The 24,658-nt window shown below is 49.6% G+C and overlaps 1 protein-coding gene across 3 annotated transcripts in view; it reads left to right on the top strand.

Annotated features, from left to right (window-relative positions):
- ST8SIA5 (ST8 alpha-N-acetyl-neuraminide alpha-2,8-sialyltransferase 5) overlaps positions 1–24,658 on the top strand; it is a 71,605-nt gene that overhangs the window by 24,794 nt on the left and 22,153 nt on the right. Inside the window, exons 2-3 of one of the 3 annotated variants that reach the window (XM_036823775.1) lie at positions 3,686–3,793; positions 20,146–20,238. The exons of 1 other annotated variant lie outside the window; for it this stretch is intronic. In XM_036823775.1, the coding sequence (XP_036679670.1) occupies positions 3,686–3,793; positions 20,146–20,238 (201 nt within the window). The remainder of the gene's footprint in view (positions 1–3,685; positions 3,794–20,145; positions 20,239–24,658) is intronic. One more of the 3 variants, XM_036823776.1, reaches the window with a different exon arrangement.

Below are 24,658 nucleotides of genomic sequence, written 5' to 3'. Positions count from 1 at the left end.
TATCACAGATTTCATAATCAGAAAATCTAGACCGAAGCTATTTGAATTTTAACAGTCACAGAACTTTTAAGTAAGTACAAGGTGTGAAGTGGCACCCTAAGCTTTTCAGTGCTCAGGGCCTTAAAATATCTGAATCCAGTCTTGAATAACTCAGTTTAAATAATTCTTTACATGTCGCATTTCCCCAGGTTTAAGGCAACGTTTAATGTTAGTTTCACCAGCAAGGTGCAAAGATTTCTCGAGGCTGCCACAGCCCAGGAAGTTCCCTGCAGCGACTCCAAGTGCTGTGATTTCAGTTCTGCACTGTGGTTTTTAAAAAAATTATTTTAACACATTTTTATCATGAAAAATTGAGAAGAAGATGGAGAACAATGTGACAAACAACCATGTAGTCACGACTGTGGATTATTAATGTTAACAGATGTTAACATTCTGCCCTATGTATTTCAAATCTTTTCCTCTCTTTTAAAATAAATTAGACATAAAAAACAGAGCACCCTTTGTAGCACTTGATTGCTAATATTTTTTTTCTTGTTTGCTCATATTTTCATGTGTGTTTGTGTAATCACCGGAGCTGTAGGGTAAGCACTGAGAAAACATGAGTTTGCTCACCTTGGGGTCCTGACCCAGGCCCTGGCACAGTTGCTGGCACAGAGTAGATGCTCAATAGATTTTTGTTGAATGAATGAATGAATGAGTGAATAAAGCTTCTTTTTCCTTTGTTATCCTCCTTCATATCTCCACGTACCTTTGCCTCACTGGTGTTTCGTTGGCTAATAATGGACAATTCTTACACTTAGCTCAGGAATAGAATTCAAATTACTGTGTAAAATATATTGGTTTTGAAAATTACACAATCAGGTTTTTTGGAGATAAATTAGAAAATGTTGCTAAACTGAAAGAAGGAATAAACCTGAATCCTCCCTTTCAAAGATAACCAACTTTACGGTTTAAAACCCTACAGAAATGGGATCATTATGCATATCCCCTTTTATAACTTGCATTTTTCGCTGAATTTATTATGCACACCTTTCTGTGTCATAGTTCCTGCTAAATATTGTAATAACTGATGTCTTCTTAGTAGTCTGTCACTTCTACAACCCCAGGAGGACTGTCTTGTGAAGGGACACCCGGGTCTCACAGGGGCCAGTTTGGGCGGGAGAGTGAGAGTGCTTCTGGCTGACCCCTCATGCGCTTGGTGGACACAAGTCTCACTGGCCAGACTCTCTCTAAGGAGCCTGTGAGTTTCCTAGCTGAGTGCCGGGCTGGTAATTGCTTGAATATGCTTGTGAACCAGCTAATATTCACAATCCCAGGTGGAAATACTACTGTTTTCTTGGCCTATAGACAGTCTGGTACAGGCTTTTAGGAATAAAGGTTTTTACAGTGAGAAAGCCAGAAAGTGCTGGGTTTAAACCTCAGGTTGGCCACTTGTTAGCCGTGTGGCCTTGGGCAAGTTACTAAACCTCCCTGAGCTGCACATGTCATCACCTATAAGTGCAGAAAATGGGACTTGCCACATTAGCCTGCTGTTGGAATAGAGATAATATATGTGAAGGGCCTGGTTCACTGTAGGTGCTCAGTAAATGTTTCCCTTCCTGATAAACCAAACCCAAATTCTCTCTAAGAAATACCTTGCAATATTACCTCGAAATATCTCTTTGAAAGGAAACATAACAGATAAATAAATAAAGGTATTTATATTACAGATGTTTACAATATATTTATAAATGCATATAAGATAGATTTATATATTATACGTATATAACATTTATATTATGAATAGATAAATATGTAAAGAACTTGAGCCAGAACCAAGTGGAACGCTGCTGTTCCCTGAACACTAAGAACTGGACGGGCGTTTTGCTGTGGCTTCGGGCTCTGTCCTGTGAGCTGTGCCTGTTCCTCCCCCAGGCCGGCTCCGCTCCGCCGAGGAGGCTGGAGAGTGTGAGAAGAGAATCGGAGTCACTTGGCAGAAGCATCGATTGAGCGCCTCATGTGTGCAGCTTCTGCTCACGGGGCCCCAAGGGCGTCCTCCGCCCAGCGTCTGGCTGGAAATGGGGCAGACTCGCAGGCGGGAGGTGACCTGGTCTTGCTGTTGAGGACACAGCTCAGCCCTGTAAAGCTTTCGGTCAGGAACTTTGGAGACATCGAGACAGTTCTCCCGACTTGAAAGATGGGAATAGAGGCCTAGAGAGATGTAGAGACTTCACTGAGGTCACTCGGCTCATTAGTGGCTGATCCGGGTGGACCAGAGCCCAGCTCCAACCACTGTCACTGCCCCATTTCCCTTAGTGTAGAGACTTTATTAGAGGGCTTTATTTTTAGGGGTTTAACTGTTTTATTTTTGTTTGCTTTATTCTCTGCTTAAAAGTTAAAGTTTACCCCACGTACCAGGGTCTTTAACGGGACTTTAAAATTCTAGAAGGTGCACTGGAGCTCCGTGTTGTGGGCAGTGGTTCTTAACGGGGTCGATTGTCTCAACAGGGGACACTTGGCGATGTCTGGAGACAGTTTTGGTCATCACGGCAGGAGGGTGGGGGATGAGGAGCTGCTGGCCTCAGAGAGTAGAGACCAGGGGTGCTGCTCGCCAGAGGATGACAGGACAGTCCCACAGCAAGGACTGTGCAGCCCCCAATGTCAGCAGCGCCAGATTGATGGGGCTGCAGCAGCCCTTTCCTCTGTAGCCTTCTCTTTTGACTTGGTCAGCTTCCCTCCGGGAAACCCATCCATGCCCAGACCTTTGTGGGGGCCGGGTGGCTGGGACCAGGCGTGCTCAGTCAGCTGACTTCCAGGTCAGCCCAGCTGTTTTTAGCCTGGTATCTCGGTATATGAAGAGTGCCGTCTGCAGGGTGGGCAGGCAGAAGGCCCGGACTGCTTGGGCTTAAGGCAGGGGACTTGGGTGTGTGGAGGTGGGGCGTGTTTAACGCTCCTTATAAACCTGAAGCAACTCTCCTGCCCGTGGCTCCATTCTGCAACCCCACCTTCAGTGGCCCCGGCGCCGTGATTTCCCGAGCCTTCCCGCGTCCTGCACGGAGAATAGATTTACTTCTTACAGGCGGTCAGGGCTCCACTGTCTCTGGCCTAAGGCACTTACTCATCTGCTTTGCATCTTCCAAAATGTTGTTGGCCCCCGCTACTCCTCTCCATCCATGCTCACGCCCTTGTTATGCCTTTGCTGTCCTTTCAGTCAGGTTGGGGGAGGGAGCGAAGAGGACCATGTGTGTTGAGTCCATCATCTTAAACCAGGAGGCGTGTCCTTATGAGTTGGAAAACTAGATTTCATTAAAAGCTTTGCCGTGTGTGGGGCCTCTGGGGAAGGCAAGGAGCTGGCGAGCTGGAGCTCTTCTGGTGTGAGTCTCTGGAGGCGGAATTGAAGGGCGCACCAGACGGGGGAGGGGAGCTCTGCGACCTTGATCTCGCTAAGCCTCAGGTTCCCCGCGTGTACAATGTGTAACCCTGCCCTGCCCGTAAAGGTGAAGTAAGGGCACGGATGTAGACGAGCAGAGAACACTGTGAAGGGCTGTGATTTATTACCGTCATCCTGCTGGGTGGACATCTCTCTCGTCTCCACTAGGCGTGATCAAGGCAAGGTGTCACGTGGCACGCGCCAGAATGTGACTCTCTGGTGATGGGCTTACCCAGCACGTGAGCATGAGTACCGACTGCCTCGTTCTCTTGCCAGAGGTCTCCAGTTTGGTTGGCAGAGTGGTGACCAGCTGGCCAATTGGACGGGGCTCTTTAATGTCATGGACGACCCAGCAGTGCAGAGTGGCAGTGACTCCAGCTCCAGGTACAGACCCCGGCGAACGACCAGGGAAGGGGGAAGCTCATCCCAGGGTGACCCTGCATCCCCTGCCCCATGGCCTACCCACCAGGGCTGCCCTCAGGGAAGAAGCAGTCTCAGCACAGTGGCCCAGAGCTCACTTTGGGATCCTGCCTTGTCTGCTTTGACAGGAGGGCTGAGGGCTAGGACCCAGCCAGAACAAAGCAGGGACTCGTGGGCCCCTCTCTTTTGGGGTGGGGGCTGGAGAGGGAGTCTGGGTCTCCAGCCTCCATCTGAGATGGGGGCAACATTCCACCCCTGCTGCAAGGCTTCCGGATACCAGGCCACAGGTGTGTGTAGGTTTGTGGGGGGGTGAAATCGGGCTGGGTGAGGGTCGTGGGCTCCCTGTTCCTCTGAAATCCCACTGCACAGGCCATCCCTACTCTGCCCATCTGTGAGGCTGACCTTGGCTGGGGAAGAACGTTTTCATCAAATACGATGTTGAGGGCTTCCCTGGTGGCATAGTGGTTGAGAATCCGCCTGCCAATGCAGGCGACACGGGTTGGAGCCCTGGTCCGGGAAGATCCCACGTGCCGCGGAGCAACTAAGCCCGTGCGCCACAACTACTGAGCCTGCGCTCTAGAGCCCGCGAGCCACAACTACTGAGCCTGCGTGCCGCAACTACTGAAGCCCACGTGCCTAGAGCCTGTGCTCCGCAACAAGAGAAGCCACCACAGTGAGAAGCCTGCGCACTGCAACGAAGAGTAGCCCCTGCTCGCCGCAACTAGAGAAAGCCTGCACGCAGCAACGAAGACCCAATGCAGCCAAAAATAAATAAATAAAATAAATAAATTTATTAAAAAAAAAAGATACGATGCTGAGAATTGACATTCATACCATCACGTGGTTATTTCTTCTTGATCGGCTGTAGTGTTTGGAGTTAAATAAGTAATTAAGGGCACTCTGTATATTCAGGAGTAGGAATTCAGGAACTATTTGTAGAATGAATGAAAATGGAATATTCTCAGGTGGGGCACACTCATTGCGGGGGGCAGGGGGGAGCATTGTGGGGAATTTTTCTGATAAGACGGGTTGCTCTCTCTGCTTGGAGCTGGGTGTGGCTGGAACTTCCCAGCTAAGGGTTTCCTGGGGCTAAGTTGTTTGTTTCCTTAATTTTTGCATTTATGAGTATGGGCTAACTTTCAGATCAGTTTCCCTGGGAAAGAGGCCTGAGTTTTCATTGCTGTTAATTTTGACACCAAAACATCAAATCGACCCTGCAGAGGAGAAGTAGTATGTTTTTCAGGGACCTCAATGCCTATGATTTTGTTCAATGCTTTGAAAAAGAACAGATGTGGCTCCAGTGTCAGAAGCCATTTGGGAAGGTGTCCACAGACAGGCCTTGGGGTGTGGTGGGCGGCCTCGGGCCGTGGCCTGGGATCAGGGTCTTATTCTGGCCTTTTAGGAGCCCAGTTCTTTCCACATATGCGTGGTGGGAGCCCTGGCCAGCCGCTTGGCCCCTGGGATGTCACCTAGTGAGAGTGACAAGTCCAGAGCTGTCTGTTCCATATGTTGAGCCTCCAATGTTGGTCCTTCTGCTGTGTGACCCGCCCACACAGATGGGGGGTGGTCTAGATAAGTCTTCAGGTATCTCCCTGGGAAGGACTCCTTGAAGGGCTCACTGAGAGGTGAGCTAGAAGGTGCTAATAAATTGAGCAAGACAGAGCAGGCCCCTGGGAGGCCATTCTGGGCAGATGTCCTGGGCAGGGGCTGCACAAATTCTAACTTTTCCTCCTGCCAGCAGCTTTGTTCTCTCTGCCCTTTTCCTGCAATCTTGTCTCTAATTTCTCTACCTATCTCACCCCACCTAGTGTCTCCTCTCCCTTTCTTCCTGTTACCCTGTCCTTGTCCACTTTTCTTTCTCAGTCCCTGTGTTCTGCCTCTCTCCTCCTCCCTCTCATCTCCCTTCCCCTTTATCCTCTCTCCCTCTCTCAGCAACTCAGGCCAGCCTTCCCTTCCCTGTCTCCTGGGGTCCCTCAGGGCCAGAGACACCTCTGGTATCTGTCAGGTGCCCTTTATTCAACATTGTTACCAATTGAGTTGATTTCCTTCCAGAGAGCCACCATTTGACCAAGAGCTCCCTTAGCCACTGAATAAATGTGATGGCCACACATTCCAAGTTCTTCTGGGACACTTCCAACTCATATCCCAATTTCCAGTTGACCGCCAAACTCCCCACATAAGTGAGAAAACACAGTATGTATTTCACACGTGTAGAAAATAATGGTTAGTGTAATTAGAACTGACCTGTATGCTGGTGATTCTTTTCTTTGGCGTGGGAGCAGCTTCTGCCTTCTTTACGATGGACAGGACAGCTCCTGGCAGCAGACGTGCAGGGCCTGGGGGAGGACCTAATGACACTGTGAAAAGGGCTCTGCAGAGTGAAAGTGCATCATCCCAGCGGACAACTCTCCGTGCCTGGAATACGGATGAGCTTTGTGGTATTGTTCACCTACTGAATAATTCAGCGTATGCCATAGTTTGCTATCCGTAGCTGTGTGGTATGTTGAAATGTGGTACACCTGATGTCATTTTTTATTAACACTGTTGGAAGGGAGGTCAGGAGGTACCGTTTATAACAGAGGATAAAGAGGGGCAAAAAAAGAAATGACCCATAAATTGAATACTCAACCAGGAGCCACAAGGAGAAGGAGCAGGTCCAAATGATCGGTCTGGAACACTCCAAACAGGACCGCAAAGGAAATCCAGGCCAGATGGTGCTCATAAAGGCTGTGGCCAGGTCTTCGCTTTGGACATGAGCTGGGGGAAGTCCAGACCCAACTGGAAAGTGTATGAGTTACAAAATATACATTGACATATAGCTTTATTGATTTCAAGTCTAGATCTAAAAGCATCCAATAAGCATCCCTAGGAGAACTGCTTTAGTGAACAGATAGGAATAATTGTTAATCAGCCAATGCTTCTATTTAAGTGGGTGCTTTGAACAAGCAGGAAGGTCGTTGAAGACAGTTCTCATCATGTTCAAATTATGTGTTTATGTTTCTGTCTCCCCACCTAGACAGTGATTGTGCTTCTCCATTTTTGAATTTTTAGCACCCAGTATGGCAGCAGCTCAATAAATGTTAATTGAATAAAAGAATGCATTAAGCAAGAACATAGTAAAGACTATTGTTAAGAACGCAAACTTCAATGTCAGTGTCCTGGAATTCTCCCTTAGAGATTTATTCCTTTGGATTAAACCTTGTCTTCTGGCACTGTCTTTGAAAATTAATCCCTGGGAAAGGGAAACACTTTGGAGTCATAAACTCTTTCACAGTTTGGAATGACCAGAGAATGTTTTCTCTTGAGAAGAGCAGGTAGTAAGGAAGTCTGAGAGTTCTGGGTGGCAGGGTGGGAAAGGGGAAACTGATAGTGGGGGAGGGGTATGTAGAAAAATAGAAGACAATGAAGGCAGATGATGTACTTTTGCAATAACTGACTGAGAACTACACCCCCCCAAACCACCCCCACCACGGCGCATGGTGATTCTGGAAAGGGTAGATGGGGGAGGGGAAGGGGAGGGAGGGCACTTGTCCTGTCAGCTCACTGCTTTGACCTCTCCAGCCCGGCCAGCTGCCTGCGAGACCAGTGACCACCTGGAGGGCAGGGGAGGCACAGCACCCGTCTGTCCTGCAAAGTGGATAGGCAATGTTGCCTCCGCTGCCTCAGGACATCCCAAGGGAAGGTCCCCCGGTCACAAGGGCTGAGGGCAGCTGAGGCAGGAGTCCCCCAGGTGCTGACACTCAGCCTGGCTTGTAGCCGCAGCTCAAAAGGCTTCACTCAACTTCTGCCAAATGGATCCTGCTCCATATCCCAGTCCTGTCCTCCTGCCGGGATCCACCTCCCACTAGGCCTCCTCCTGGAAGCCTTCCCTGATAGCCCCTTTCACTCTATGTTCACTCTAAGATGTGTCTGCACAGAGGGCTATTTCTATCATTACGCAGGCAGAGAGCTCTCCAGCAAGTGCACATGAACCACTCTGTTTGCTCGGGCATTCCCCAAACCTCGAGGAGCCTCCTACCCTGGGGAACTGGGCTGGACTGCCTGTGCATGCAAGTTCAGGGCCCTCCGGACACGATAGCTTCAGACACAGCCCACAGGCGGCCTGGCTGGCTGGCCCCATCAGCCCCTCCTCCCAGGGTGCACACAGCCTTGGCCCCCTGCTCCGAGATGGATGGCAGGAGATGGCTTGCAAAGACAGCTCAAGGAACACTTCTCTCTGAGGTCTAGGGCAGAGCTGGCCCAGACTGCCGCCCGCCCAAGCTGTCTGTTCCCGGGACAGCATTTTCCCTGTGCTGCTGGGCTTCTGACTGGGGTGCTGGGGACTTTCCACAGAGGAAGGTAGCACCAGCCACAGGAGTAAAGGGCAGGCCCCAAACTGGTGACACAAGAGCCTCTTTGCTCCGCAGAACAGCAGGCCAAGTAAGCGTCAAGGCTAGAGCTTTTCTCTCTGGGTCAAGGTCTGTGTTGTGCCTAGCATGTACCGTGCAGTATGGGGTGTGGAATCGTCATATTTCAGAGCTGGAAGGAACTAGACTGAATTCAATTTAACACTTTATTATGCTATATTGAATTGCTCCCTAATTGTTTCAAGACAGTGTATAATTAAGGAATAAATTGTGCGATGCGGATGGCAAGTGCTCTAGGAGCCTAATGTAGAAGTCAGAGGCGCTTCCATGGAGGGGCTAGACTTGGCTTGGATGTGGATGGGTGATGCCTGTGGCCGAGTGCTACTGGGGGCTGGCTGTGTGCCAGGCATGGTGCTGGGCGCCTGACACGTATTACTGCAGTTAATCCTCACATGCAGAGCTTTGAGGTGGGTACTGTCATTGCTCCCATTTTACAGAGGAGGAACTGAGTCCCCACTTCCAGGTGTGGTGGGTGGTGCAGCTGGAACACACCCCATGCAGTGTGACTGAGTCCTAGCACTAGTGGGCCATGCACGACGGAGGGATTCTTCTTTCTTGGCTGCGGACAGACATCCAAGGTTGGGTTGGGTTGGGTCACCTCGGTTCTCCTTGCCAAGTCCTCTCAGACCGCCTATTCCTGCCCTCAGCTCCTGGCTGTTAGACTGGACTAAAATGGCCATATTGATCTAAGTAGGTGATTACACGCATATCTTCTTCGAGTATTGTCATTAGCACTAGAGGCAAGACAATCTTTAGGGTCTTTCATCCCTTCCTCTCCTCTTTCCCACTTTTTATATTCTGTGTCCACCCACCCTCCACCCCCAGCCTCTATGCTTCGTGTTTTCCTGATTGTTATCCCTGAAAAATGCTTCCTTCCATCTGCTCCTGGGGGTCCTGGATTTCAAAGAAGAGCCCTTGGTGGCAGGGTTAGCCCAAGGGAAAGACTTTTCCGTGGTGGACTTACAGGTGTGGTGACAGCTGTGAGGGGTGGGGTCTGCACGCCTGCATTGTGGGTGCAGGCTGGCTTAACATAAGCCTTTCTGGTCAGTTTTCACTTCTGCAGAAAAGGACCTAAATAAATAAATAGCCGGAACTCTTGGGCTCCATCCAAGATGGCACTGCTTCCTCCTTTCCTCCCACGCACCCAGTGTGGGCCTCTGGTGGCAGACAGACAGAAGAAGCTGACTGTGAAGGCAGGGTTGTTGGGGCCCTGAGACTCCTCGGGTGGTGCCATTCCATGAGCTTTGTGGCCCTTAGTTTAGTCTGAATTGAGTGTCCTGGGCAAATAACCACTTACATGATCCTTTCTGTGCCTCAGTTTCCTCCTCTGTGAAACTCCCACCTCGCTCAGTCACTGGTGGAGTCCCCTGGGTGGGCTCACAGCTGGCAGGAGGTGCTCCCTCTCGGGACCTGGTTTCCACATCGGGTGATCGCGGCCTCACCCCTTCCTCACCCCCCGCCAGCTCCTCAAACCCTCTGTTCCTCACTTCTGCGGCCCGTTCTCCCTCCTCTCCTTCTTCACAGCTCCCGTGCTTCCTGCCTCCTGGACTGTCAACAAGAATTTTATACCAGTCACTTAGCACGGACAGGAGGCCACAGAAAGGAGTGAGAATGGAAAGAAATGGAGAATGGAAAGGACAAGAGATCTGGGGTCTGGCCGAGAGGACCAGCATCCACCTGGTAATCAGTTTAGGGGGTGCTCGGAAGGTAAGACACCAGGGTCGTCCGGTTGTCCACTCTGTGTAGCCATGCATAGCCCACACCACCTTCTTTGATGGCCATGAGGTCTGTGGGACAGTGGGCAATGGGGCTCCCAGAGCCTCGCAAAGAGGCCGTCTTCCACCGCAGGCTTCCCTGGGTGGACTGAAAACCTTCCCTCCCTCACGCTCAGCTGGAGCTCCTAGGTTTACCTTTTGAAGCCTCACAGAACAATTAAGTCTGTTCTTCTTCATCCAGCTTTTCCTTCACACATCAGGGAATCCCATTCTCTCCACCTTACCCACGGCCAGCTCTGCATACTCTCACTATCTTAGTCAGTGCAGGCTGCTATAATGAAATACCACAGACCAGGAGGCTCATAAACAGAGATTTATTTTTCACAGTTCTGGAGGCTGGAAGTCTGAGCCTGCATGGGTGCCAGCATGGTCAGGTTCTGGTGAGGCCCCTCTTCTAGGTGGCAGACTGTCATCTTCTTGTTCTGTCCTCACATGGTGGAAGGGGCTAGAGAGCTCTCTGGGGCCTCTTTTATAAAGGCACTAATCCCATTCATGGGGGCTCCACCCTCATGACCTCATTACCCCCCAAAGGCCCCACCTCCTGATACCATCACCTTGGGGGTTAGGATTCAGCATATGAATTTTGGGGGAACACACATTCAGCTCACTGCATACACTCACTCCTTCACATTGAGCCTCCACAGTCTCTGCCTCCAGCTTCTCCTACTTCTGGCCTTGTATCAACCCACACCAGTGGGGCTTTTGCCTCCCTGCTCCCCCAAATCTGTTCTTCTCAAGGTCACTGATGACCTCCTAGTTGCTAGATCAGTGGGGCCTTCTCCATGCCCCTCTTCCTTAACCTCTGTTAGCATTGGATGGAGGTGACCCGTTTGTCCCAGAAACGCTCTCTGCTCTGTGCGTCCACGTCATAGGGCTCTCCCGGTTTTCCTCCGTCCCACAGGACTTAATTTTCGGTCTCCTTTGCTGGCTCCTTCTCCCCTGCCACCCGCTGAATGTCAGAGCTGACCACAGGCCCATCCTCTGCCTTCTTCTCTCTTATGTTTGCTCTCTGTCCTGGAAATCTTATTGAGTTCTTTGTTCCTTGACTCTGGGATGTGTATCTCCAGCCTGACCTCCTCACTGGGCTGCAGACGTGTGTATCTGACTGCCTAACCGCTCTCCTCTTGGGTGTCTGAGAGTCATAGCAAGCTTAACATGGCCCAGGAACCTTTGATTCACACCCAAACCTATTTGTCTCCATCAGTCCCACCTTCTTCAATGGCTCTGTGATCCAATTAGTTGTCCAAGCTAAAATTCTGGGATTTACTGTTAATTTTTCTCTTTCTCTTTCACTTTCTAAACGTTGCCTTCAGCATGTCCTACTGGTTCTTCCCCTAACCTCTTTCCTGGTCCATCTCCTCCCCACCATCTTCTCATGCTGCAATCATTTCCTGTCTCCATGTTTCTTCTCTCTCTTTACAGACCATTCTTCCTGCAGCAGCTGGAGGGGAACTTTTAAATCAGATCATGATATTCCCCTGCTTGGAGGCTCTGCTGTGCTGGGTGGCCCATGAGGCCAACTTGACCTGGCGTTGCTCACCTCTCTGACCTCGATTCCTCTCACTTCCCACCAGCCCCTCTGCCCTGGCCACACTGCTGCTGCTGTCCTGCAGCCTTCTTTGGCCTCCCATAACCTTTCCAGGCACCCTCCCATCCCCTGTCCTGCTTTACTTTTATAGAGCTCATCACTACTTGGCCCTATGCTGAATTAATATTTTGTCTTTTCTCACGGAAGTCCACGAGGGTGGGGGTTTTGTCTGGTTTGGTCATCGCTGTATCCTGGCCTCAAACAGTACCTGGCGCATGGTAGTGGATCAGTAAGTCTTTGGTGAGTGAAAGAGGAGAAAAGCTGTCCATGGAGGGGTACAGACAGGCAACAGAGGAGTTGCATGTAATCTGGTATAATAAGGACTGGGCTGGAGGTGTGCCCAGGGGCTGTGGGCACAGGGGAGGGAGGGCAGGGAAGGCTGCCAAAGGAAGCTGACACCTGGGCTGACCTCTGATGGATGAGCAGGTTGTAACTAAGGACACACAGTGAGGAAGAGTATTCCAGCCGGAGAGGAAAGAAGACTGACTCACATCCCTGTCCCTGGGAGAGAGAAGAGGGCTCCTAAGGAAGGAGGAGTGGCGAGATTGGGGGGGAGATGAAGTGGGTGGGGGCTACTAGGGAGCAGCTCTTGGCTTGGGCACCTGGGGATGGTAGTCAAAGCCACCAAGAGCTGTGTGACAACATGTGCATAGAAGATTGACCAGAGCTACTTTAGACCCATGAAGGCTCCAGGCTGCTGAGCCCAATTTTACAAAGGGGAGCTTTTTAGGGCTCCCTGGTCTGGCCCAGAAAATAGAGCCGCCATGTATGTACTCTTGCAGGGAATGTGCTAGATACTGGATCTGGGGCCCTGCGGAACTGCTGGTTGGGGAGGAGGAGTGTCAGCATGAGGCTTTGCCCCTGACCCTCCCCCTAACCCGTGCCAGGAATAACACTCCACTGAGGTTCACACTGGAAGCAGATTAATCACAATACAATCAGGGGTTGCGCTCAGAGCGTCAGGCTATGTAGCTTTCAGTTCTGATTTCTCAAAACAGCTCTGGGGATTCCTGTGGACAAATGAAGAGACACTGGTCCAGAGAGGGTCCTGGTCCACGCAGGGGTCTGAGTCAGGTCCCTCCACCACCCAGGAGGGGCAGTGTGTCCTGGCAGCTGTGACCTGCTATTGTTACAGCCAAGCCCTTCTTGCCTCTCCCTGCACCTATCTGAGAAGACACTCCAGTCCTTTGTGTGTCAGGCTGTAATTTCCAGACTTTGATTTCTGTGTGTTTGCCCTCATGGTTAGTATGGTATCTCAAGATGGCAGCTGTTCTGCTCTAAAATAGCACTGAGCTCACTGAAGGGCCGTTGGCCTTGGGAAGCGGAGGGGGCTGCTTACTGAGAAGCTCCCAAATGACCGTGGCTTATGCCAGTCAGGGAGACGGGCTGCACTGAGGTGACTAAGGACATGGGTTCTGGGCTCTTGAAAGTGTGAGGTTCCTTTTTTAGTGCCTCCATCCACTGGCTGAATGACCCTGGGCAAGTTACTTTACCTCCTGTAGCCTGAGTCTCTGGTGTAAACCGGGGCAGTAATGCCTGCCTTATAGGGCTGTTGGGAGGATTAAGTGAGGCCAAGTTAAAGGATCTAGTATCAGGCTACCACATACAGTTGTGCAAGGTGGACACTGCACAAAAGTATCTAGCCAGGTGGAGTTGAAATCCAGCTCACTCTCATTTGACAAGCCATGTGCCTGGCATGTGGAGAAAAAGGTGCTTTTTCCTAATTCACACAGAGGTGCCATACCCACACTGTTCCTACCCAGTGTGGGATAAATAAACCACTCTGTGGTTCTCTGAGACTCTGCACCAGGCTTGACAGGGGCCCAGGGGTTCAGGTTGCTGAGCTGGGGCAGCTTCCCTACTCCTGGGGCTGGTGGAGGTCCAACAGGTGTGCTCTTGCATGACACAAGGACTGCCCTGGGCTCCTGTTTTCTTGAACAGCATTAGTATCTGGGGATGCAGCGGCGTATTAGATAGAAAGCTGAATGCATGGGCTTCATCTTGTACCAGCCAGTGGCTTCTGGGTCTCAAAGTACTGTGGCCCCTAAGGAAGATCCCACGGTCCTGAAGGAGCTCTGGAGGTGGGATCAGGGGAACAGAGGAGCCCTCTGTGGGGCAGGCTCATGTGGAGGGGCTGGGAGGAATGACAGAGCCAGACTCTGCACACTGGGTCCTGGGCACGCTGAAACGAGGCCTCCTCAGCCTTCCAAGCTGGAGCCCAAGCCTGCGTGGGAGGAGGGGAACCAATATTCAGAACCGTTGCCGTCACGTCTTCATTCGTCTTCTCGCTTAGTAGGGGCCCTCGCCTGCTGATCAGGCAGCCAGCGCTGCCCAGCTATGCCCCCCACACTCCTGAGGGCACAGAGACGGGGGCAGGATGGATGCAGCCTGGCACCAGCATTGGACTTGGCTGCCAGAAGCCAAGTGGCATCTGAGATGAGCTGGGCTCTTGATCTGAGCGGCTGGGACTATTTATACCTGTGAGGTGCCCGGATGTGGTGCCAGCGTCCCCTCCCCTTTGAGGTGGGTAGAGATTGTCTTTCCAGAATTGAAAGAAGAGACAGTGACTAACTCACCTTGAGAGGCTAATGGAGTTGAGGAAGTTGGAGAAACTGCTGCTCTCAGTCTTCTAGCAGCTCAAGGGAAAGCTTGAGATATTTAGAGAGAGATCCATGACTTAAAGGGGCATTTGTTAGTGGTTTCCAATAGTAAGAGAAAACTTCTAAAAATATAGAAAAGTGTTTTTTGAATCATTCATAATCCCATTACTCAGAGAAACCTACTATTTTTTTAAAAAACATCTTTATTGGAGTATAATTGCTTTACAATGGTGTGTTAGTTTCTGCTTTATAACAAAGTGAATCAGTTATACATATACATATATCCCCATATCTCCTCCATCTTGCGTCTCCCTCCCTCCCTCCCTATCCCACCCCTCTAGGTGGTCACAAAGCACTGAGCTGATCTCCCTGTGCTATGCGGCTTCCCACTAGCTATTTTACATTTGGTAGTATATATTAGTCCATGCCACTCTCTCACTTCGTCCCAGCTTACCCTTCCCCCTCCCTGGGTCCTCAAGTCTATTCTCTGCATCTGTGTCTTTATTCCTGTCCTGCCCCTAGGTTCTTCATAACCATTTTTTTTTTTTTTAGATTCCAAATATATGTGTTAACATATGGTATTTGTTTTTCTCTTTCTGACTTCACTCTGTATGACAGTCTCTAGGTCCATCCACCTCACTACAAATAACTCAATTTTGTTATTTTTTATGGCTGAGTAATATTCCATTGTATATATGTGCCACATCTTCTTTATCCATTCATTTGTTGATAGACGCTTAGGTTCCTTCCATGTCTTGGCTATTGTAAATAGAGCTGCAATGAACATTGTGGTACATGCCTCTTTTTGAATGATGGGAGAAACCTACTATTAATATCTTGTTACAGTCCTTCCCTTTTCCCATGTGTTCACGTATGTATACATAATTCTTTTTGGAGATCATAGTTTTGTAACTTGCTTTTTTCACTCAACATTATCACGAGCATCTTCCCATTACACACAAAAATTTAAGCATCATTTTTGATGTCTGCATGATGGTCAGTATCCAGACCAAAAAGGGATTTCTGTGGCTTCCTCCAGAATGCCGTCCTTGGGCCTCCTGTCGGAAGCAGAACCGAGGGGTGACCCGTGTGGCAGTGCTTCTTGCAGTCTTATTTCCTCGAGTCATTCGTCTTTAAAGACTGAGATGGAGCAGCACAGCCTCCCCAAAGCAAAGCCCGGAAATGCTGGAGAAAGAAGCAAGGGCTATTAGCTCCATTTTTCAGGTGGAAAACTAGGCTTTAGACCCAGGCCTGGAGTGACTTTGATGACGTGGCTGAGGTACCACATGGGGTGTTTTCAGAGTATCTGGGATTTGTTATCATCACGTGTGGTAAGACACACAGACATGCAAATGACTGTCACGAAGGAAGAGGTTTTTATACTTACAGATCTCTAGAAACAGGAAGCACACCATGCCACGTAGGACCACACAGGAAGCACCAGAGTCAGTCAAGAAGCAGAAGGAGTGAAGGGGAAAAGTGGGCAAGAGCCATATAGGCAAAGCCTATATGGAAGGAATGGATGCGACAGGGTATGCAGGCTTAAGATTGGCTAGTGTGAATAATTTCAGTGGGCTCTGGGGCAGAGGGCTGTCCCTAGTTGTTTGGCAGCTGGCCTTGGGGTGATTAGGGCAGAGGGATAAGTGGCCCTAAGTGTGAGAGGAGGAGGTGGTGGTGGTGGTGGTGGAGTATAAGCTCTGGATTGCTTGGTTTGCGTATGAAAGGTGTGCTCATGGGCTGTTTACCATCTCTAGGAATTGACTAGTTCTAGGAGAGGCAGTCTCTCCAGGGCCAGCAAGGCCCCAGATGTCAAAGCATCAGAAACACATAGTTAATCCATGGAGTCTGCAGCAGAGATGGGTGATCAGGGACATCCCCACGTCCAAGCAGAATTCAACATGGGCTTTATCCTCAGGGTGGTAGGGGAGGGGTTTACTAATAGCAGCAGAAGGAGGATGGCAGCCAATCCAGATGGTGGAGAACTTCCTGAGTTATTCGTCTCTCACTCAGCTCTGCCATCAACTAGCTGAGGGACTGTAAGCATGTCTCCGACTCCCTGGGCATCCACTGGCAGCTCTTGCCCTTTAACGCCAGGAGAAAGGGAAAGAAGGGAAATGGACATGCCTTGGGCACTTCCTGTGTGCCAGGCACTGTACTAGTGCTTTCTCTGAAATTCTCATCAATTTCTTCTCTCAGCCCTGTCACAAGTGTACTGCACTTTTAATGCTGATTTTGCAAATGAAGAAACTAAGGCTCAGGAAAGTGATGGGCCTAAGGCGGCTAACGAGGGGCAAACAAGGATGTGAACCTTATTCCGAAATCCTCTCCACCTAATAGCCACTAAACACACTACACAAGACCATTTGGAATCATTGAACTGCCTAGTGATGTGCATATGAGTGATGTTGGGGATTCAGGAAAAAGGAAGACTGAGTGGAGGCTGGCAGAGGTAAGGCCAGGATGGCCTTGTGAAGGCAGTGGAGGGGTTGGCTGATCAAAGGGTGGTGCTGCTTGGTTTTAACTTCCTTTGAGAGTTTCTTTCTCCTGTTTGTGGATCATTAATTCATAGTATTGTTCTGGCTTGGTTAGTAAGTGGGAAAAACTGAGGGAACCTTGGGGATTGTATTTAAGTGCTGGGTGGGACTTTAGATACCACCTCGTTCAGATTATTTTTAGGAGGAGAAAAAAGAGGCCCAGAGAGGGGAAGTGATTTACCCAAAGCCACACAGCTGGTTTAGAGGCATATCCTAGATGTGTCTGCAAGTGTCCCAACTCCCTGAGAACGCTAGGATAAGCCTCCTCTTAATTATCTTCTGCATCATTATAATCTGGAGCTTTTCTTAGTAGCATCCTGAGATCGTGGCTTCAGATGACCCAGTGGATTCCAGAGGGCTTCGTGTCACTGGCTCTGGTTGCAAATGATGATCTTTGTGATAAGACACCAGACCTCACTTACTGTTATGTGACTGGAAAAATGACATGAGTTGGAGCCAAGGTCATGGACTTTTTTGTAGCCCCAGGCTGACACCTTGTTCTTAGTTGCAGATAACAGAATCCATTTTAGTTAAAGCAGAAAGGGATTTATTAAGGGTAGAGCTAGCACAGAATCATTGGGAAAGCTGAAGAAAGACTGTAGGCTAGCTTCCAGGAATGTCTCTGCAGACTGCATCGTGAAATTGGGCCACCGTGGAAGCTGCTGCCTCTGATATGATCGCAAAGGTGCTGCCACCACTACAATTTCCAAGAGCCATGCCACCTCTGCCACATTCTGCACCAGCAAAACAATACCTTGAGCTTTGTCATTCTTCTAGAACATGGCTCTGACTCAGTCTTATGCTACTGATTGTTGAACCTAAATTGCTTCAAGGACCCTAGCTACAAGGGAGTCTGGGAAATGTAGTTTTTAGCTTTCTTGTCTCTGTAGTACAAAATGTGCAGAGATACCAAAGACAAATTCCCTGTGTATGAGATACTCCTCATTTGGAAGGGGAAATAGATATATAAACAGACTATTATGATACAATGGTATCTGCTCTAATTAGGGGCAAATGTATAGAGGGACCCTGAGAGTGAGCGTTAGAAAAGGCTTCCCAGAAGTGGGGGCATTTGAGCTGGGTACTGAAGGATCAATATGAGTTTGCCAGGTGAGAAAGACAGAGAAAGGAGTTGTAAAACACAAGGGAAACAGAAAAAGGAGAGTGTGATATTTTGGGGATCCTCAGTGCCTAGTTCTTATGAAATCTGCTTAAATTCTTTTAAGACATGAGAGAAAGGAGAGGATTTATTTTGTATAAATAGGAGCCAATTTGTTGTATAAAATATTTTAATATTCTAAAATATTATTTAAAATTTCTTAAATATATAATTATAATATTTTAAAAATTAACTTAAATCACATTAAAATGATAAAGAACAAATATTTACAAATATAACAGTTTTAAAGTGTTAAATATTAAATTATATTTTTAAATTATTTAAAATACCGATATTTTAAAAAGAAGCCAATTTATTGGATAAATGTCTCAATATTTCTAAAGCAGCACAGACATAAGTTTGTCTACATAAGTTAGTGAGAATATATGTGAAATAGCTGCTGCCACATTTTGGGAGGTTTGTGGGAAATGCTCAGGGACTGACTTTATTTTAAATCCTTGGTTGTGGCTTGCAGTGCCCAACAGCAGTCCTGGGGCTCCATCCCCACCTCCTGTTCTCCAGGGCTACCTGTCGAGAGGCCACTGCCCCAGGTTTAGAGAGGCTGACCCTGCAGGCTTCTTGATTCTGGGCTGTCACAGGATCCCACCCTCCCAGCTTAATCTGCCCAAGCATCTTCTGAAAGAGAGGCCGTGAGGAAAGGGTGCACCTGGCCTCTGCCCTGGAGGCCCCTTCTGCCTCTGTGGCCAAGTCCAGCAGTGAACTACTGTGTTTTACCTTGGTGGGAACCCTCCCCCCGACTCCCCCCCACCTCCAACTCCCCCACCCCCTAGGCAGGCAGATGTTCCGTGGGCTGGTGCAAACTGTCAGGTGCGGCTATGGGAGGCCATAGGGCACTTTCCAGGGGATACCAGCTGTCCTCATAAGTGGGTGGACAAGAGCAGTCTTGACCGTATGCACTGGTTCACAGCACAGCTTTGCCACCTGCCACTCACACGGCTCTGGCAAGTGAGTTAACTCCCAGAGCCTGCTTGTGATGACCACTTCCCTAGTGGGCTAGTAATAAAGATTGAAAGGGAATATGATGCTTAATGAAGTAAGTCAGACAGAGAAAGACAAATACTCTATGGTATCACTTATATGTGGAATCTAAAAAATAATACAAATGATTGTACATGCAAAATAGAAACAGACTCACAGACTTAGAAAACAAACTTGTGGTTAGCAAAGGGGAGAGGGAAGGGGGGAGGGATAAATTAGGAATATAAGATTAACAGATACAAAGTACTGTATATAAAATAGATAAGCAAGAAGGATATACTGTATAGCACAGGGGATTATACCCATTATCTTGTAATAACCTATAACGGAATATAATCTGCAAAATACTGAATCACCATGCCGTATACCTGAAACTAACATAATTCTGTAAACAACTATACTTCAATTAAAAAGAAAGAAAAGTGAATGCTTCCACGTAGAGTGCCGGGCCCTGAACGTGGCCCATGACAAGGGCTCAGCAGTATTGGCTGAAATTGCTATTGTTATTCTGCGTGAAGCTGCAGGAGCTACTGTGAGGTGGCTCTGACATGCCTGGAGCCAGCTGGTGTGTGGGAGTGGGCTCAGGCCCCTCTACACTGACAGCACCACCTGGAGTGCCACCTGTTTAGCCTCAGTTTTCTCAGCTGCCAAATGGGGAGAAAGAAAGAGTCTCACCTAGTCACAGCGCGAGCATGGGCATCAGTGAGCTAATGGAAACAAATGCTTTTTATAGTAGAAAAAGCAGCTTGTGTTTTCTCAGCTATGCTTGTGGCTGTCGTTGTGTGACATTTTTCCCAAGAGGAGGAGAAAGGAGAAAAGAGCAGGAAAGGGCAGGACCAGCTGAAGGCCTGTAGCCTCACTGCCCCGGCTCCCAGGGCTGCCTCCATCCATGACCGGTCAGAGGAAGACCGCAAATGAGAACATGCCCAAAGCATCCTCTTTCTCCTTCGAAGCCACCACGTGGAACCAAACCTGCCTCTGCGTGTCATGATTTACTGAAGTGGGTTCATGCTTATACTTCCAGGTTGATGGGGGTGCTGAGAGTAATCAGTCACCAAGCGACCAGGCCAGAGGCCCCAGCCGTCCTGGAGACAGACCCTCATCAGGTCGTCTGCTGGGGTGGGCTGGTTTGCTCTGTTAATTTGGCCAGATACCACCCCTCTGCCCCCCGCCCCCCGACAACAAGAGCCCCGACAGGTCCCTGAAAGTCTGGCCGCTTCTCTGCGTAGTAACCTCTGTCCCTATTGGTCCCCAGGTACTTTGAATTTTACGAGGGCCCTTTTGAGTATAACTCCACGAGATGCCTGGAGCTGAGGCACGAGATCTTGGAAGTGAAGGTGCTTTCCATGTGAGTGTGGCCGGGTGGGTGGCGGGTGCAGGGCGGTGCATGTGGGGACGGGCAAGGCAGGGTCGGGTGGGGGATGAGGGATTGGGCCAAGGAAACTGGAAACTTGGTGCATCACTACAGAGAAAGAATTAGGGTGCTTCCCCGGGGCCTCTGGCATGCGGAGAGCTCTGGAGGGCTCGACGCAGGGATGACTGTTCGTGTTTTATGAAGAATGCCAAGTTTGCAAGGTTGCCTCTGGCGACTGGGCGTTCCAGTCCCTGGCTCAGTGACCAGCCTCCATGACTATCATCACTGGGCTCCTCTTGCATAGAAATCGAAGCGGGCACAGGAGCCTCTTATCTGAAATTCAGTCCTTTGTGGCTTAAGCATTGCCCTCTTGCTATTCCTTAATTTTTTTTTAATTATTTAAAGGATACAACATTCAAGTGGTACAAAAAGATATACAGTGAGAAGTCCCCTTCCCACAGCTACCCCCCTCCAGTCTCCCCCTCAGAGGCCACCCATGTATCCTCGTGCATCCTTCCAGAGGGTCTGCATAAACCAGCACCCATGGGTGGATGTCTTTTACCTTTTTCTTTTTTTTAAATACAAATAGCAAGAGAACTGTGCTCCCCACTCCCCACCAACAGTGTATCACCTGTGGCTCTTTGACAGCCTGTGTGAGGGAAAACGCATTACATGCTGGACTCACTAGTGTGTATGTGCCTCCCTCACAGCACTGCCATGAATTGAGAGGAATTTGTGTCCTGTTAATCATGGTAGGATGTATGTTTATTTGAAAATAGTTATCACTGACCCTTGAACAACATGGGTTTGAGCTGCGCAGGTGCACTTACATGCAGACATTTTTTGAGAGTAAATGCTGCAGTGCCGCTTGGTCCGATGTTGGCTGGATCTGAGGACGCCAAGGATCTGTGGCCGGGGAGGGCTGACCACAAGCCCTGCGCTGTTCAAGGGACAACTGTACATCCGATGTGGGAGAAGTACAGCTGATTCGGAGCCGGCAGTGCTGGGTGCTTATGGGGACTCATGGGTCCCTGACACGATCCCAGGACTTCCATCCATGGCCCACAGGCAGGAGCCACTGCCCCTTTAGCCACTTGACATGATTTCCAGGTCATGTGGGTCATTGAAAGAGCTTGGAGCTTGGGGTCAGGCAGACTTGGGATCCAAAGCTGACTCTGGGCCTTAGAAGCTCTGCGTCCTTATACAAATTACTTAACCTCTTTGAGTCTTTCCTCACCTATAAAAATGGGGACACAATTACCTACTTGTAAGGGTTGCAGTAAAGACTAGCTGAAGTAACATACGCGAAATAGATAGACCAACAGTGCACATCTACAGCAGCACACCTAATAGGTGCTCAATAAATGTTAATGTGCCCTCTCCCTCTCCTCCCTCCCCTTTCTTTCCATTTTGGAACCAGCAGCAGCTTTTCTGGGCCAACATTCACAGACTCCAGCAGCTTAGTAGTGCAGGAAAGCCCCGGGGATAAGGCCAAACGTCCAGCTGGGATCAGCTGCGTTGTTCACGGTCCTTGTTCTGATCGAGGGTCTGTATAGCTTCTAGAGGGACCGCAGGAGGCAGCTCACCCTCCGTCCATCCCACCCAGCCCTGAGCGGAGCACACCATGGAGGGCGCTAGGAGTTACCTGGGCCAAGAGGATTCCAGACTGAGGGGACAGTTTGTGCCAAGGCCTGTGTCAGGAGGGGCCCACTGTGTCCCAGGCTCTGAGAGCTGGCCTGAGGGGGAACAGGAGCCGTGTCCCTGGAGGAGCAGGCAGGGCTGGACCTCGTGGAGCCTTGCAGTGAGGACCGGGATTTAGATTTTATCCTTTTCTTAGGTCCATGGGCACCCATGGGAAAGGTTTTAAACAAGTGGGGGCGGGGGGAGGATAATGTGATTGGTGTTTGGTACGCTCTGCCGAGGAGCTGTGGCTTAGTGACGAAGACGTCTGCCCAGCCCGCAGTCAGGAGCCAAAGGTACAAGCTGAGAGCCTTATCTTTTCTCAGAACTCAGAGATCTCGGCCCCTTAAAGGTCTCACTGCGGAAAGCTGGAGCGCTCTCACAGAGAGCATACCTTAGAGTTTTCAAAGGGTAAATAATTAATCTTTTAAATTATAAAAGGCAGACAGGTTCTTCATGGTTACTTCAAGATCTAGACAGGAAGTCTGAGAGACCCTATAAATGGGCCATGCTTCTGTCACATCCCATCCCTCTACCCATATATTTTCTCTACATTAGTATAAGTCCTTGTTTTGGTTTGCTATTGCTCCCATAACAAAGTACCACAGACTGGGGGGCTTAAACAACAGAGCTTTATCTTCTCACAGTTCTGGAGGCTGGAGGTCTGAGATCAAGGTGTCGGCAGGCTTAGTTTCTCCCGAGGCCTCTCTCTTTGGCTGATACATGGCCATCTTCTCTCTCTGTCTTCCCAGGGTCTTCCCTCCGTACCTGTGTCCTAACTTCCTCTTCTTATAAGGACATCAGTCATATTGGATTAGGGCCCACCTTGGTGATGTCATTTTAGCTTAACCACCTCTTAAAGACCTTACCTCCAAATAGAGTCACATTCTGGGATATTGGGGTTTAGGGCTCAACATATGAATTTTGAGGGAGATATAATTCAGCCCATAATAATCCTTATCACATCTTCCATTTAGGGACCATATTAGAAGTTACCAGGCCCTTTGTTTCAAGCCTAAGTCTTGAACATTGCGGGGTGTGATGGGAACCTCATTTCCCCCCATGATCTGTGGCCACCCTTTGTCCCTTGTCAGGGACTTGTATTGGTGACAAAAGGTCCTCTGCGTGTTTGGCTCTACTTCTTGTCTCTGCCTTTGGGACACCCTCTCTGGTCTCCTGAGCTGAGCGGCCATCCCAGCTGGCGACCTGTGAGCTTTACCCCATCTGTCTCTTCCATGTTAATTGCCCTCCATGTGGTCCCCTGGCCCTGGAGTCTCGGCGCTGGTGGTACTGGGGGTCTGAGAGGAGAGAGGCTGGGCTGTTCGTGGGGCATGTGAGCCTGCTGGGTCATCAGGGAGCAGTGATACCAGTGGCTCCTTTCCTGAGTCCTCAAGCTGAGGTCAGTGGGCTCCCCCAGGGCTGGAATCGGAGAAGCCAGAGGCTGGTCTGTAATCCGAGTGGTTCTGATGCCACCTGGGCACCTGTGGGCTTCACTGTGCTCCAGCCCAGAGCCAGGAGTGGTGCTCACGGCGGAGACCCTGAGTCATCGGAAAAGGTTAAATCTCCATCTGTGAATAGAGGGGGCTGGACGGATGTGCCCAGAGGCCCTTCCGGTATATGAACGTCAGCTAGCATTCCGTGTGAGAAGACAGAGGGGTGTGTGATTCATCTGGGAATGATTCTGATCCAAAATTGCTCCAATCAATGGTAAAAATCAGTCAGCTGGAAAATTCCCATATGGTAAAGGCCTCGTTCCCAGACAATGTCCAATACAATGAGGATTTACTCTGTGATGATTTGTTACGAAATCACAGTGTCCCTAATACTTGTAAAAATTATTTATGCTGACTTTTAGTCATTCTAGGGCCGCTTTATTTTTTTTTTTTAATTTTTTTTATAGCTACTTTTATTTTTATTTATTTATTTATTTATGGCTATGCTGGGTCTTCGGTTCGTGCGAGGGCTTTCTGTAGTTGCGGCAAGTGGGGGCCACTCTTCATCGCGGTGCGGGGACCGCTCTTCATCGCGGTGCGCGGGCCTCTCACTATCGCGGCCCCTCCCGTTGCGGGGCACAGGCTCCAGACGCGCAGGCTCAGCAGTTGTGGCTCACGGGCCCAGCCGCTCCGCGGCATGTGGGATCCTCCCAGACCAGGGCTCGAACCCGCGTCCCCTGCACTAGCAGGCAGATTCTCAACCACTGCGCCACCAGGGAAGCCCCGCTTTATTTTTAAACCATTTGCTGCCTGTGCTCACACACTGATGGGGGCCATGCCTGGGACCTCACCCTTGGTGTCTCCTGCCACCGCTTCCCCATCTTTCTGGGCTGAGGAACCCTGCACAGAGCCCTGTACTGAGACCAGGAGAGAGGCTGGGAGCAGGGCTGGCTGGGCAGAGCTTTCAGGGCTGGATGTCCCTTTGTGCCCACACTTTTCTGAGTCTTGTTGCCTGACCCTGACCAGGCTCAGGAAGTGTCTGTTAAATGAATGAGAAAGTGGACGAAACCTAGGTGGGAACAGAAGAGGCCATGGTGGAAAAGGGGGAGAACGAAGAGGGAGAACGAGATGATGGTGATCATCTCCTGCACACTACTAGGAAAACCAGGTAGAATACAAAAGTTTATAATAATAAAAAGCAAATGTCCCCTTCCCCACACCCTCTCCCCCAGGCCTACTACTTGGCTGTTTCTTCTGGGAATTACCTTGTACCTCTCTGTGCTATGCGTGCCACGTATGCC

The sequence above is a fragment of the Balaenoptera musculus genome, chromosome 14 (genome assembly GCF_009873245.2).
Source record: "Balaenoptera musculus isolate JJ_BM4_2016_0621 chromosome 14, mBalMus1.pri.v3, whole genome shotgun sequence".
Lineage (NCBI taxonomy): Eukaryota > Metazoa > Chordata > Mammalia > Artiodactyla > Balaenopteridae > Balaenoptera > Balaenoptera musculus.
Note: the sequence above shows the minus strand (reverse complement) of the source record. Positions and strands in the feature narration are given on the sequence as shown.